This window comes from Wolffia australiana, chromosome 1 (genome assembly GCF_029677425.1).
Source record: "Wolffia australiana isolate 7733 chromosome 1, ASM2967742v1".
NCBI lineage: Eukaryota > Viridiplantae > Streptophyta > Magnoliopsida > Alismatales > Araceae > Wolffia > Wolffia australiana.
In genome coordinates this window covers 474,362-488,028 of record NC_135835.1, presented here as the reverse complement: position 1 = coordinate 488,028, position 13,667 = coordinate 474,362, and the positions used below count along the sequence as shown (strand labels likewise).

At 44.1% G+C, this 13,667-nt stretch overlaps 1 protein-coding gene and 1 pseudogene across 1 annotated transcript; one reads left to right on the top strand and one right to left on the bottom strand.

Annotated features, from left to right (window-relative positions):
* LOC144700218 (putative proline transporter 2) lies at nucleotides 1–2,362 on the top strand. The gene is made up of 7 exons (XM_078571673.1): nucleotides 1–210; nucleotides 627–851; nucleotides 928–1,022; nucleotides 1,091–1,280; nucleotides 1,348–1,472; nucleotides 1,544–1,759; nucleotides 1,832–2,362. Exons 1-7 carry the CDS (start codon nucleotides 114–116, stop codon nucleotides 2,210–2,212), a joined length of 1,329 nt encoding a protein of 442 aa, XP_078427799.1. The 5' UTR covers nucleotides 1–113; the 3' UTR covers nucleotides 2,213–2,362.
* A 725-nt stretch (nucleotides 2,363–3,087) lies between these two features.
* On the bottom strand, nucleotides 3,088–5,157 carry LOC144700211 (protein WHAT'S THIS FACTOR 1, chloroplastic-like; annotated as a pseudogene).
* Between the last annotated feature and the right edge of the window lie 8,510 nt (nucleotides 5,158–13,667).

Genomic DNA, 13,667 nt, shown 5'->3' with positions numbered 1-13,667 from the left:
GTTGGACGATATAACTTGCCGTAGCTTCTTGCATCTCGATCAGCTTACCTCTCAGACCGTCGATTTGGGAGCTGCCTCGAATACCAGAGGCAGAGGTTCTTGAATTTGAAGCGATGGCGGTGGCGGTGGCTGAAGATTTGGAGAAGACGGGGAACGACTGGGACGAAGGGCCTGTGGTGTCTAAGGAAACCGCTCACAAGATCAGTAGCGGTGAATTCTATCGCGTTATCCTTCTTCTATTTGCCTCTGCTTTATTGCGCGACTAACAAAACTACGCTCATTTTTCCTCCTGCTTAGTTTCTCTTTCCGCGACTTTTCTATTGATTCTTCAAGGGGTGGCATCAATCAATTCACTTATTTTCATGTGTGCCTTGGCCGTAGTCCTCACTATAAACTAGTCGTTCAAATTTCCCGGTGGTGAGCGGCTCTGGTTTTACAAACTCTCTTCACTGACAGATTTTGATCTGTAATATCGTCTATTCAGCCCATCTTTCAGAAGCACAATCTTTTGTCTTATATCTGAGATTCAATGCTCATTATATCAGAAAATATCTTTATGATAAGTACTTATTCTCTCTCGCCATCTATTCCTTATCTGACTTGCTCCTTTCCTCGAAATCATGTAGATCCTTGGTATCAGGCAGCATTTGTGCTCACCACAGGTAACAACAGCGCTTACGTGCTGGGGTACTCTGCATCGGTCATGGTTCCCTTGGGCTGGGTCGGCGGCACAGTGGGTCTAATCTTAGCTGCGGTCATTTCCTTGTACGCCAACACCCTCATTGCCCGCCTCCATGAGATCGGGGGAAAGAGACATATCAGATACAGAGATTTGGCTGGCCACATCTACGGTAATTCAACAAATATTAAAAAGTTGTAATTCTCTGTAGAAAGACATGGATTTTCAAATATTCATATTTCTTGCAGGACCCAAAATGTACTCCATCACATGGTTCCTGCAGTACGTTAATCTGTTCATGATCAACACCGGATTCATCATATTGGCGGGGCAAGCTCTGAAGGTTTGCCCGATGCCAACCATCACATAAACAAACATCAAACGATCAAACTGACATAACTGGCGGCGCAGGCTGTGTACGTTTTATACAGAGACGACGGCGCTTTGAAGCTCCCGTACTGCATCGCGGTCGCCGGCTTCGTGTGCGCGCTGTTTGCCTTCGGAATCCCTCATCTTTCGGCTCTCGGGATCTGGCTGGGCTTCTCCACCTTCTTCAGTCTCATCTACATAATCATCGGGGTGGCGCTGTCGGTCAAAGACGGTAATCGCCGTTCATTTTTCCGCACGAGACAAAATAGACGGCCGGAATCTTATCATTTCTACTTCAGGTTGCAATTTGCCGGCCCGGGATTATAAAATCCCCTTAACAGGGACGGAGAAAGTCTTCGGCACTATCGGCTCCATTGCCACGCTCGTCTTCGTCTATAACACGGGCATGCTGCCGGAGATACAGGTTAACTAATCAATTCGGGGGAATTAGAGAGCTGACCCATTAATCAAGATGCCGGAATTTTATCTGGGCAGGCGACGGTGAAGCCGCCGGTGGTGAGGAACATGGAGAAGGCGCTGTGGATGCAGTTCACGGCGGGGGGCCTGCCTATGTACGCCGTGGCCTTCACGGGCTATTGGGCCTACGGATCCTCCACGTCATCCTATCTTCTCTCCAGCGTCAACGGGCCAACCTGGGTCCTCACCATGGCCAACGTCGCCGCGTTTCTTCAGTCCATCATCGCTCTCCACGTCAGTCTCCCCCTTCCCCATTTCTCATATCTTCCTAGAGTTATTACTCTAACTTGGTTTGTTTTTCTACAGATATTCGCCAGCCCGATGTATGAGTACTTGGACACGAGATATGGGAAGGGCAAGGGGCACGCGTTTTCGGTGCAGAACTTGTCCTTCAGGGTGGTGGTGAGGGGCGGCTACTTGACCGTTAACACGCTGGTGGCGGCGGCGCTGCCGTTCCTGAGCGACTTCATGAGCCTCACCGGCGCGCTCAGCACCTTCCCCCTCACCTTCGTCCTGGCCAACCACATGTACCTGACGGTGAAGAGGAAGAAGATCTCGGCCGTCCAACGGTCGTGGCACTGGATCAACGTCGTCGGATTCGGCGCCCTCGCCGTCCTCGCCGCCGTCGCCTCCCTCCGATTCATCGCCCTCCACTCCAAGACCTACCACGTATTTGCAGATTTATAACTCTGCTTTGCATGAGCCTCGATACACGCACAATGACGGCGTCTTCGTCTTCTTTTTCCTCTTCGACTGAAGAGTTGTGCGCTGGAAGCCGGCCAGACAGAGCCTTGCTGGGCTTCTCACATCTATATGAATGTTTCGGTCTCACCAAAAGCCTTGAGCGGAAATTCCAATGGCACATCTCACAAAGTCGGACAAATGATTGGGAGAGAGGGAGAGAAAGTGAGCGAGAGTCGGAGAGAGAGAAGGGAGATAAAGAACAAAAGAGAACGAGTGAGAGAGAAGACAGATAAATAACTGAAGAGAGTGAGAGAAGAGTGAGAGAGAGAGGAGTGAGCAAGAGAGAGAAGAACGAGAGAGAGAGAGAGAGAGGGAGGAGCAAGCGACATATAGAGCGGAGCGAGCAAGAGAGAAGAGCGGAAGAGAGGGAGAGAGAGGAGTGAGCGACAGAGAAGAGCGGAAGAGTGGAGCGTGCAAGAGAGAAGAGCGGAAGAGAGGGAGAGGAAGGAGTGAGCGAGAGAGAAGCGCGGAAGAGAGGAGCGAACAAGAGAGAAGAGCGGAAGAGAGGAGCCAGCAAGAGAGAAGAGCGGAAGAGAGGGAGAGAGAAGAGTGAGCGAGAGAGAAGAACGGATGAGAGGAGCGAGCATGAGAGAAGAGAGTTAAAGAGAGAGAGAGAGAGCGCGAGAGAGAAGCGAGCAAGAGAGAAGAGCGTTAGAGAAAGGAGAGAGAGAGAGAAGTGAGAAGGGAGATGAGAGACAAAAGAGAGCGAACATGGATCAGTTCTAATAATATATAAGTTGGTTCGTTTTTATAATAGAATATAATGGCTGTTATAATTGGTAAGTTACAAAACTTTTTTTTTTCTTTTTTCTCCACGAAATGGGCTGAAGCTACAGTGAAGAAAACAAATAGAATGGTAGACATTACATCTGAGGAAAATCGTTAATGGCAAGGTATTTTGCCCAGTACTTTTTGCTGAGAGGCTTTAGAAAGAAATAAGCTCCATTCCCTGCATTTTCTACTCCGGGAAATGACCAAACAATTAACAGAGAAATGGATTCGGCATCCCATTTTGGCGACACCGGTGGAGCAGATAACTTCAGCACAAGCCGAAACCGTCTCTCGTATCAAAATTTTAGAACAGCAAAGAAGAACGACCATTGGCTCTTTAGCTATCAGACCAATGTTTTTTATCTTAATTTGCTTCGTGCCCATGGAGGGAGACATCAAGTAGTTCGGGAAGCTCCATAACTGAGTCATCCATGAACAAGGAATCTTCCATAGAAGAGATAACTTCAGAATCACTGGAATGCATGACATCCATTTCATCTTCATTATCATCTCCTAAGATCTCATATCCTTCGTTATCATTAGACCGATCGAACATTCCAATATTCTTCCGACGGCCCCTGTAACCTGTCAATGACAGAATCTTTTCTTTCCAGAGCACCACTGGGCACTTGTCAATCAATTCAGACCCCTCATATGCGTCAGTTAAGAAAACATGAACCCTTTTTCCCCTCTCAGAAACATAGAAAATGCCAAAATGCTTCAGGAGTCTCATCAGCTTTTGCGGCATCACAAACTCACGTCGAAAATGGGTCAAGTGGTCTGTAACAAGCCTTTTCTCCATTGTAAAGCTTAAGATCTCGTGCATGACGGCGACAGCGCGTTTATCAAACTCTGGCGAACCCGGTTGCAGATCTCGGGCATCTGCATAGGGAGACAAATATGGAAGTTTTTGGAAATGCTCCAATGTCCCCCCTATTCTGAAGATCTTCTTGAAATTTGGGGGGAATTTCAAAGGAAAAGAAAGATCAAGAATTCCAGTTTTGGTAACTGTAGACTGAGATTTCTTCTCTAGTTCTGTAATCGCCCAACCTGGATTCCAGGAGACCAGTTCCAAGTACTCCATGCCGGCAGATTTTATAACTTTAAAGATTTCAGGATATCTATGAATCCACTCTGTTCTAAAATTACAGGGAATTCCCAAATCTCTTCTGAAATGGGCTATCTTGTCTACCCTCAGCCTCTTATCCACCGACATCATCAAGAACCTCGCCACGTACTCAACAGCTTTATGAGAGTGTGCTTCCTGAAGTCTAACTTCTTCTTCTAGTAGTTCTTCCGACCGTCTCGTCAGCCCACACCACACTGTACCCTTCTTATCTTTGTATAGCTCGAACAACTTTGGAGATTTCCGAACAAAATCTAAAATTTTGTGTGGCCTTGTTATGTTGATCTGCTGCCTGTACTGTTCTAAGCTTCGGATCGGTATGACCTGCTCTGGTTCCTCAGTGGCTCCAGCAAAAATATCACCTTTGAAGCAACCTTCCACCGTTCGGTTGTCCTTTCTAAATAAAAGACTCTCTTTTTCTTACTCCTGTCTTGAACATTCCTGCCCTTTGTCATAAAACGAAGCTGCAATAACCCAGGGGAAGAACACCCCCAAAATGGAATCCCATTTCCATGACAGAAAGAAACAAATGGTATTTGCTTAGCTGAGCCTGACCCATCAAGAATAATGCTCCGGCATGATATGAGTTTTGTAATGTTCATCACCATCTTGAGTAAAATGAGTAAAAACTGAACTCTGGATGAAAGCTTCTAGGCATTACTGTGAAAGCCTCTACTGCTGTAGTTTAAGATTCGTCTCATAATGAGCTTAGAGAGCAGAAAATATTACAAATACTCTTAAGATCAGACATGGCACAGCTACTCAGAGGCTCCATACAACGAGTAATTTCACATTTGAGTTGCATTATTCAAGAAGCATGCGTTTCTTTCAGATGCAGATAGAACAGAAAAACCGATGCATTTCCACTAATTGGAAAATTTGAAGGGTAATTGTTTATACATCTTCGATTCGGCGTGCCCACCAATTTCAACGACCACCCACTTCGCCGGAGATCAAGGCCGGAGAAATCGCCACTCCAAATTCCTATTTTCTCATGTTAGTAAGTTACAAAACTTAATCAAAGGCATTATAACGAAATAAAACGGATATTATGATTTAATCCTAACCGTTAAGATGTTTCCCTATCTAGATTTGATCCTAGCCATCTATTTTTAGTCCTATCAAGATTTAAACTTATATCGAATCCTAGCCGCTAATTCTCATAATGTGTTCAATTATTACAAGCTAGTCTTTATTATAAGTCCTACAGGTCCCTGTGGTAGCTGACTTGGATGCTGAATTTGCTGACTCAGTTTAAAAGAAGAGTGATACAGAGAGAGGGAGAGAGACGAGCATTCAAGAGAGAGTGAGGGAGAGAGAGGAGCGAGCGACAGAGAAGAGCAGTAGAGAGAGAGGGAGAGAGAGGAGTGAGTAAGAGACAAGCGTCCGAGAGAGATAGAGAGCAAGAGAGAGGAGCAAGCGAGGGAGAAGAGAGATAGAGAGAGAGGGATAGATGAACGAGAGAGAGAGAGAGAAGAGTGATAGAGAGAGAGGGAGAGGGAGGGAGAGATGTAAGCGAGAGAGACGAGCATTAGAGAGAGGGAGGGAGAGGGAGGGAGGGAAGTAAGAGAAAGAGATGAGCATTAGAGAGAGAGAGGGAGAGGGAGGGAGAGAAGTAAGCGAAAGAGACGAGCATTAGAGAGAGAGAGGGAGAGAGAAGAACGAGTGAGATATAAGAGCGATAGATAGAGGGAGAGACAGGAGAGGGTGAGAGAGAAGAACAATAGAGAGAGAGGACGAGTAAGAAAGAAGATAAAAGTACACATTCGAATTGCACAAGGCTCAGTGTGATGGGCGGTGCAATTTACATGCGAGTAGGGATCGTCAAACGTCATCCGTCACGTTACACGTCACCGTGACAGAAACGTGACGGATGATGTGACGGCGACGATGACGGAATGGAAGGGGCGTGAGGGTGATGGTGACGCGTGACGGGCTGTACGTGACGGTGACGTGACGGTGACGGGATACCCTGGACGGGTGACGTGATGAAATGTCCGTCATGGATGACGGTCTGCGCTTCGCCTCGTGGCGACGGCGCTTGTCCTCGCCACTACCGCCGCCATCCAGCCAGGCGCCGGCGTGCAAGGAGCGGGGTGGTGCTTCGGGAAGAAGCTGAGCGAGTAGCATGGCCGGGCGGTTTGAAGCAGGTAGTCGGTGGCCGACGCAGAGAAGTAAAATAAATAATAACATAGTAAAATTATACTTCGACTATGTTTATTGACATATTAAAATAAATAATATTATTTCCATCACCGGTGACGGTGACGGCGTCACGGTGACGGTGACATGACGAAACGAGGAAGAAGGGACGCGTGACGGGTACGTGACGGAATTTTTTAAAATCCTAGGACGCGTGACGAGACTGTGACGTGATGAACATTTCATCACGTCACCGTTCGCACTGGTCTCACAAAATGTTCAACCCTACTTCTCAGTCGCTCTTGACACTAGGGGTTTACAAACAATGTCAGTACCCAATATCTGTCTAAGATATCATGATATTGGATACTGTTTAGAATAATATTGTTTATAAAATGATGTTGGATGCTAATATGATTACACAAATAAAGATATAAAGGGTTTGACATTTTTTACTGGGGACTGGTTAGATTGAACCAAACTGGAATCGTCAGTCTGCTATTTTATGATGGACCAGCTGGTCGAGCCAGATCCTGTATGATGGTGAAACTAGACTGGAACTGGATATTAAATAATAAATGTTCTTGATGCGATACGCCGACGGCCGGGATCGAGCGGCGCGTTTTGCGTCACAGGAATAATGATGATATGATGCAAACACAATGAGATTTTATGATCGAGCAGTTAAGACACAAGGAGATAACGCGATGGACGGTGACGATCACCAAATAGATTGATCCGAAAGTCAGACTCCCAATGACCCTCAAGACCACTAGACGTCTAGACGAGAGGGGCGTCTAACGGCCCTGATAAGTTCGGAATTTAAAGATCAAGTGACAGACCGTTTACCTCAAGAAAGTCCTGCTCCCACAACAGTGGCTGTTCCTAATCCGTTGTCGAGTGATGAGTGGCGGCAGAGGATGCGATAGCGGAGGACGGCACTGGAACAGGTAATAATACTGGTTAAGGAGGAGAGCGAGCTGACCTTAAAATATGTAGTCCACGGCGTATCGAAGACGGGCGTAGAGATAGCGTTCCGGGGACGGATTCGTCTTGTCGTAGGCTGGAAATGTCGGGAGGGATCAACGTGGCTTGGCGCAAGTGACGGGGCGGCACCGGTTGCAACTGGCAGTGGCGGTGGCGCAGAGCCACGGTACAGGGCAGAACGGCGGCGCAGGGGGGGTTGATGACGCGGGCCGAAGCCTCGGCGCGGCGTGGAGCCACAGAGTGCGGCAGAACCGTGGCGATTGGCGGACCCGCGGCGGGGCGCGAACTCGCGGCGCACGGTCGGATCACGGCTGGGCGCGAGTCCGCGGCGCTGGCGAAGCCGCGGCGCGGCGCGGGAGTCGCGGCGCGGAATGGGTCCATGGCACGGCGTGGGGTCGCGGCACAGAGCGGGTCCCTGACGCGGGCGGTGATGCGGGGTGGTCGGGAATCGGGGTTTGGGGCGGGGCGGCAATGGGAGAAGTGGCGGTCGAATCAAGAAAGGGGGGGGGGGAAGCCAAAGGGTGATGGAAGAATGGGGTGGTTATGGTCAAGAACGATGGAAGATGGTGGGGAATGGTCAAGAACGATGAGGGTGAAGAGGAAGATTCAAGAAACGATGGAAAGTGGTGGAAGATGGTCAAGAACGATGAGGGTGAAGAGGAAGATTCAAGAAACGGTGGAAAGTGGTGGAAGATGGTCAAGAACGATGAGGGTGAAGAGGAATATTCAAGAAACGATGGAAAGTGGTGGAAGATGGTCAAGAACGATGAGGGTGAAGAGGAAGATTCAAGAAACGATGGGGAAAGGAGGGTGGGCGATCAAGAAAGGCAAGAGGAGGCGGTTGGGAATCAAGAAACGAAGGGGAAAGGAGGGTGGGCGATCAAGAAAGGCAGGGGTAGGGGGAGGGCGATCAAGAATTTCAAGAAAATGGGGGATGAGAATGGGTGGCGTTCAAGAATCGGTGGGAAAGATCAAGAAATGGGGTTAGATGATCAAGAAGCGAGGGTGGTGGATGGGTAGAGCCAAGAACCTGGCGTGGTGAGTTCTTGGTGGGTCGCGGGTGGTTCTCCTCGTTGGAGATGATTTCCCGAATGCAGCGCGGCACCGTAGTCGTCGCGAACCTTCGAGGACGCCCAGAGTGATCTCGATGGGTGCTCTCTCGATTCTTGATTTCAACAGCTTCTTATAAATCTTTAACGTACCGGAGTGATCTCGACGGTACGGTTGAACACGTCACGCTCGGAGTGATCTCGACGGACAGGACGTGGGCTCTACTCCTCGGAGTGGTCTCGACGAAGAGGTGGGGCTAGCCAAACCCCCTACGCTACGACTACGATAGGGGGAAGATTCTTGAAACAATTTCAATTCAAAAACTTCCAAGTAGTCCCTTGGGCATGCCCTCCCCTTATATAGGGAGGAGGGGTGCCAAGGAGACGTGGGGAGAGGTTGAACCGTCATGAGACGTGGTTCGACCTCTCCTTACAAAATCAAAATACAATCTTAAAATGAAAATAAAGATGAGGATGGGCCCTACGATACTGGCCCAATCCATAATTCGAAATGCAAAGAAAATACACATAGAAAAAACATAAATTGTTCGAACCTACCCGGAGTACTTAAACCCCGGGTTGCGGACGTCGGCACGAGCTGTCCGACGTGGCTGCTGGCGAGTCGTCGTCGGTCGTCCGGCTGATGTCGTCGTCGTCATCAGGTCGTCGTCGGCACGATGGTCCTCCATCAGTTCTCTTCTTCTTCTATTTTTCTATTATTATTTTTCTTCATCTTCTTTGTGTCCTTGTTCTTCCTATTCTTTCCTTCTTCCTCTTTGTCCAAGTTTTCTTATTTCTCATTATGTTTATTTTCTTATTCCTTTTTCCTATTTAATTCTTTTATTTTTGTATTCCTTTTCTCTTAATCTTGTTTTCTTCTTCTTATCTTTTTCTCTTATTCTTCTTTTGATCTTCCAAGATGGACTTTATACATTACTTTGCAATAGATTTTTCCATTTACAAGAATTCCATGCGAACTTTTATTTATTTTCACTTTTATTCTTTGACTGGATCAGGACTGGACAAGACCAACCCAGAATTAGCCTGAACTTTATTGAATACATTTATGTTTCAATGACTGTTATCGGATACTGTAAAAAATATAATTACTTCACAATGATTAAAATATTATAAACTTAATTCAAAATAATTATATCATCGAAAGGCTTATGTGATTGGTGACGGCATTAAAAGTATAATGTTATTAAAATGCCAATGTGATTTCATTTGGGTGTCATTTCTGGTTGTTATTGGATCAACTTATGCAATCTGATTAGTAATTAATATATGAGCCCATTCATTAATATGTATCAGCAATATATGAGCTCATTTATTAACATCTATAAAACCATAAATTACTGTGATATGACTGGTTTGTGACTGTAGAATGTGGTATTGATGCATAAGTTAGAAGAGATGAGGTACCATTTAAAGGATAGTTTTTAGCCTACAAAGTCAAGTGTGTTTTTAGGAGACTGAAGTAAAACTGAAATCCAAGGAAGGTGGGTACCATATTCATATAAAGTTGGCATGTACAATCAAGTGTGATCGTACATAGTCATTCATTTAACAAATCATCAACTACCACTTTCATATTTCTGGTGTAATGGGTCAACTGTTTAGTAGACAACGTGGCTGGCTTGATGTAAGACCAAGGCAACCACTGTTGGCAACAAGTATTAATGACTCCAATATAAATGATCAGTCCACCTGATGGAGTCTATTTCTCTTCCATGAGTAACTAGGATGTGAGGCGTGATCATGGGGTTGGTTAGAGCCATATGAAGGCTTGCAAGGATGCGCTTGGTACTCACCAAAATCAGTTTGATTTTGTTTGACGAGAGTGGATGAACATCACCTATCATTGCATCATTTATTACTTCAATGTTGTATTTTTGTTGTCATCAAATTCAGAATCCAAGCTGATCACAATAACAATAGAGTCTTGGGGTTGCTTTGTCTGGTGTAGTAGGATGAGTCACACATGTTGGCAAGGTATACGTGAGGTTGGGCTCATGGTTCCGTAGGTGGCATCATGATGCCATCAATGTCGTAGGGTGAGCCTTTCATAATGGCTAACACATACTCCATTCTATCTTAAGTAATGCATTTTCATGTTTAAAAGAACAATTATTGTATAAGAAGTAAACTCATATCAATTAAAATTTCATGTTTTTTTAAATCCCAATGTCGAGCGTAACGAGTACTCCAGAAACTTGACGATAAACATGAAGTAATGTTTTGAGGTGCCATACAAGCCTTCTAGCGCCTATCAAGATATTTCTTCCTCTCATTGGAGCCCTATCAACCACTAAGTCATTATGAAACCTTGTAATGGAGTGAAATGAAAGTATATTAATGTGGTTGCTATTGTAGTATCAATATGTTGAACACACATGATATTAAAATATAACTAATACCTGAAGGTTCTTGTTCGTGACGAATGTCACCATCAAAACACACCTCATACAAGTTTATATATTCTCCATGAAAGCAATACTTCACACACATGAATGACATAATATTATGCACCTCTAGTTGGGATTTCTTGTAGTTAAGAATTGATTGGGCATCTAAGAACCACCATTCTGACAAAGCACTTGTCGTGAAAACCTGTACATATATAAGAGAAATCTTGGTAGCATAACGCAGAAGATAATACCTTTACCCCACCATGTGCATGTGATAAATGCAAATATTAGGGTTTTAATTCGTTGTTGGTGTTTTTGAGTTTCATCAGTAAAATTATAAACCTGTACTCACTTAAGTAAATTTAGCCAGTGATGAGTAAATTTAGGTATATGAAACACCTAAAAGGATTTAAAACTCCTAACTACCCTAATCGTGAAGATTGTTCTATAAAATCCTTATGGTATAAAACAGGCTCCAAAAGCTTCATTCAATAAAATAATTTATTATTCACCATAATTTTCATTCTGATTTATGTTGATGAAATCATAGTTATTTTTCCCAATTTCTGTGAAAAATTAAATTAGATTAATAATTTACAAGCCATATTTTCTATTAAGTATCTTGGACCTATTCATTATTTTTTCGGCATACAGCTAATACCACATGCCCAAGGTTATCTTGTATGTTATTAAATATCTTGTTTATTACAACATGCCAATATGAGAAATTATAAATCATTTTCTATCGCATGTTTGTTGTTATCGCCAGTAAGTTTTAAAGAGGGTGTAAAGGAGTTTTACTTGAAGGTTCTAGTTTAAGTACCTAAGAAATAATCTAAGAGGAGGGTGAATTAGGTTCCTTAACTATATTAACCTTTTATTTTTCAAGTATCTCTGGCTGGCTTCGTTGCCTGAAATGGGTGCCTTCCCCTATTTATATTTTGCTCAAGTTTTTCTCAAAAACCTATCAAGTAAAATATATTCTTTAATGCCCCTATGATCTTACGCATGTGACCCTCTACGCCCATGTATCGTTCTAGTTAATAATTTTAGCAGCCCAATAATAATTATTGGCCAACCTTATTAATTAACTATATCAACAAATACATTAATTAACTTATGACCCATTTAACCCAATCAATATGTAGCGTTTCTCGCCCGTGGGGTGACAAGCTACACCTCGTGCTCTAGAAGATATTGAGTAGGGTTTAAACTCTCTCATGGAACCTTTACGATCATTGGTTACCTTATATGTATAATCCTAAAACTCCACAAGACTCTGAAATGACTTAGGGTATGGTTGATCGTCAAACCCTAATCAGTCATTCAATTAGTACTGATGTGTGACGGGGATCATTGGAGAATGCCTTCTCCAATATCCTCACTATTCGGGCCAGGGATTTGCTGCATCATCTTCCTTGAGTAAATCTTGTTTTCTACCGATGAAAAATGATCCCATCTTGACCACTCAATCATCTCCATGGGTTTCTTCCTACATCCAATCTATAACTTGGTTGAATCCCGTTATTTGAGACTCATATGGGGTAGTCAAAATGTAGTTGTACATCCATGCGATGTCCTTGGTGTCTCAGGTCAATGGATCACTTATAAAACCATGACATGAATCAGCCTGATTGAAATTTAAGTATTGTACTATTAAGGGTTTATTCAGATTACTTCAGTGGGCTCTTTCTCCAAATAGCACCCATGATCTGTCCTTAGTGTCGCCACACTAATGGCCTCATGATTGAGTATACTTATCGTATAAGTAGATCAGATGGTGTTATTCTATCTGGATAACTCAATGTGCATCTTGTCTATTCATGAAATATGAATATTTAGAATTCATGTTTAAGGACTACAATCACTTTATTATGATCTCATCACGATTGACTAGGTCATTGCATGTATTCATGGACTTCATTTTTTTATCGGCAAAAAACACAGTGTCGGGTACGACCAACCCCTAGGGGTGTGCCCGTAGACCAATCCACCCGTGCCTTGGACGCCACCCAGGGAGATTTTATTTATTAAATGTAGTGTTCAACGTCGTTTATAGGCGTGGAGCGAGCGTACATGTCCCAATTACACATGGACCCTACTCACCCACGCCTTTGGGGCAGAAAAGAAAAAATACATGAGTAGTACCTATAAGTAGTCAAGAGAAGGTTGCTCGTCGTCATTAGTGTGCTGAAGCCCGCAACATGGTAATGCATGGAGAGTGTGTAGTCCCCCCTGCTGTCCTCAAATGTCAACTTAGTGGTGCACGACAGGTAGGCCTATCTTGCGAGAGGGCGAGCTCTCTTGCCTTCAGCGCTCCATGAGCTACACCACTCCCTCGAATCCTCCTTCGATAGTGTGCGATGCGTACGAAGAGCCGGCAAGCCAAGGCGCTCAATGAAATAGCATCCACAAGCTGTCTGTGGGAGATCCTGCCAAGAGAGGAAACATGGACTTCATTATAAATATCACGCATGAATAATAATGAACTAATATTTTATTCAATGAACTTTAATAAAAATATGGTGGTGTGATTTCACTTGATGACCACATGATATCCTTCAAAAAATATAAAAAAACCTTATAATTAGAAAAATATGGATTTCTCCTCACAACAATTAGTCTCTTTAAGTAATATTCAAGACAAGGCATAATTTCATGTATTTCAACAGGCATATTCTTTCAGATCAGTACATAAATTCAAAGATAGTAATTATTAAGTATAATTATGACTTCCCTGCATCAAAACCTCATTTTTGTGGTCACTCTTTCCCCTAATCCTCTTCTTCTTCTTCACGCTTCTCGTTGGATGAATTTTGTTGATTTGTGTTTGACATTTGGTGCTTAAAGTTAAAATATCTTCTTGATTCTCGCACAAAATTGAAAATTTTATTTTATTTTTGGATTTTCAA

Bases quoted from the DNA above. Each gene is read 5' to 3' on its own strand.
- LOC144700218 (XM_078571673.1), top strand. From the start codon at position 114: ATGGCGGTGGCGGTGGCTGAAGATTTGGAGAAGACGGGGAACGACTGG. The intron at 1,473-1,543 runs GTTAACTAATCA...TTATCTGGGCAG, and splicing joins GCATGCTGCCGGAGATACAG to GCGACGGTGAAGCCGCCGGT. The intron at 1,760-1,831 runs GTCAGTCTCCCC...GTTTTTCTACAG, and splicing joins AGTCCATCATCGCTCTCCAC to ATATTCGCCAGCCCGATGTA.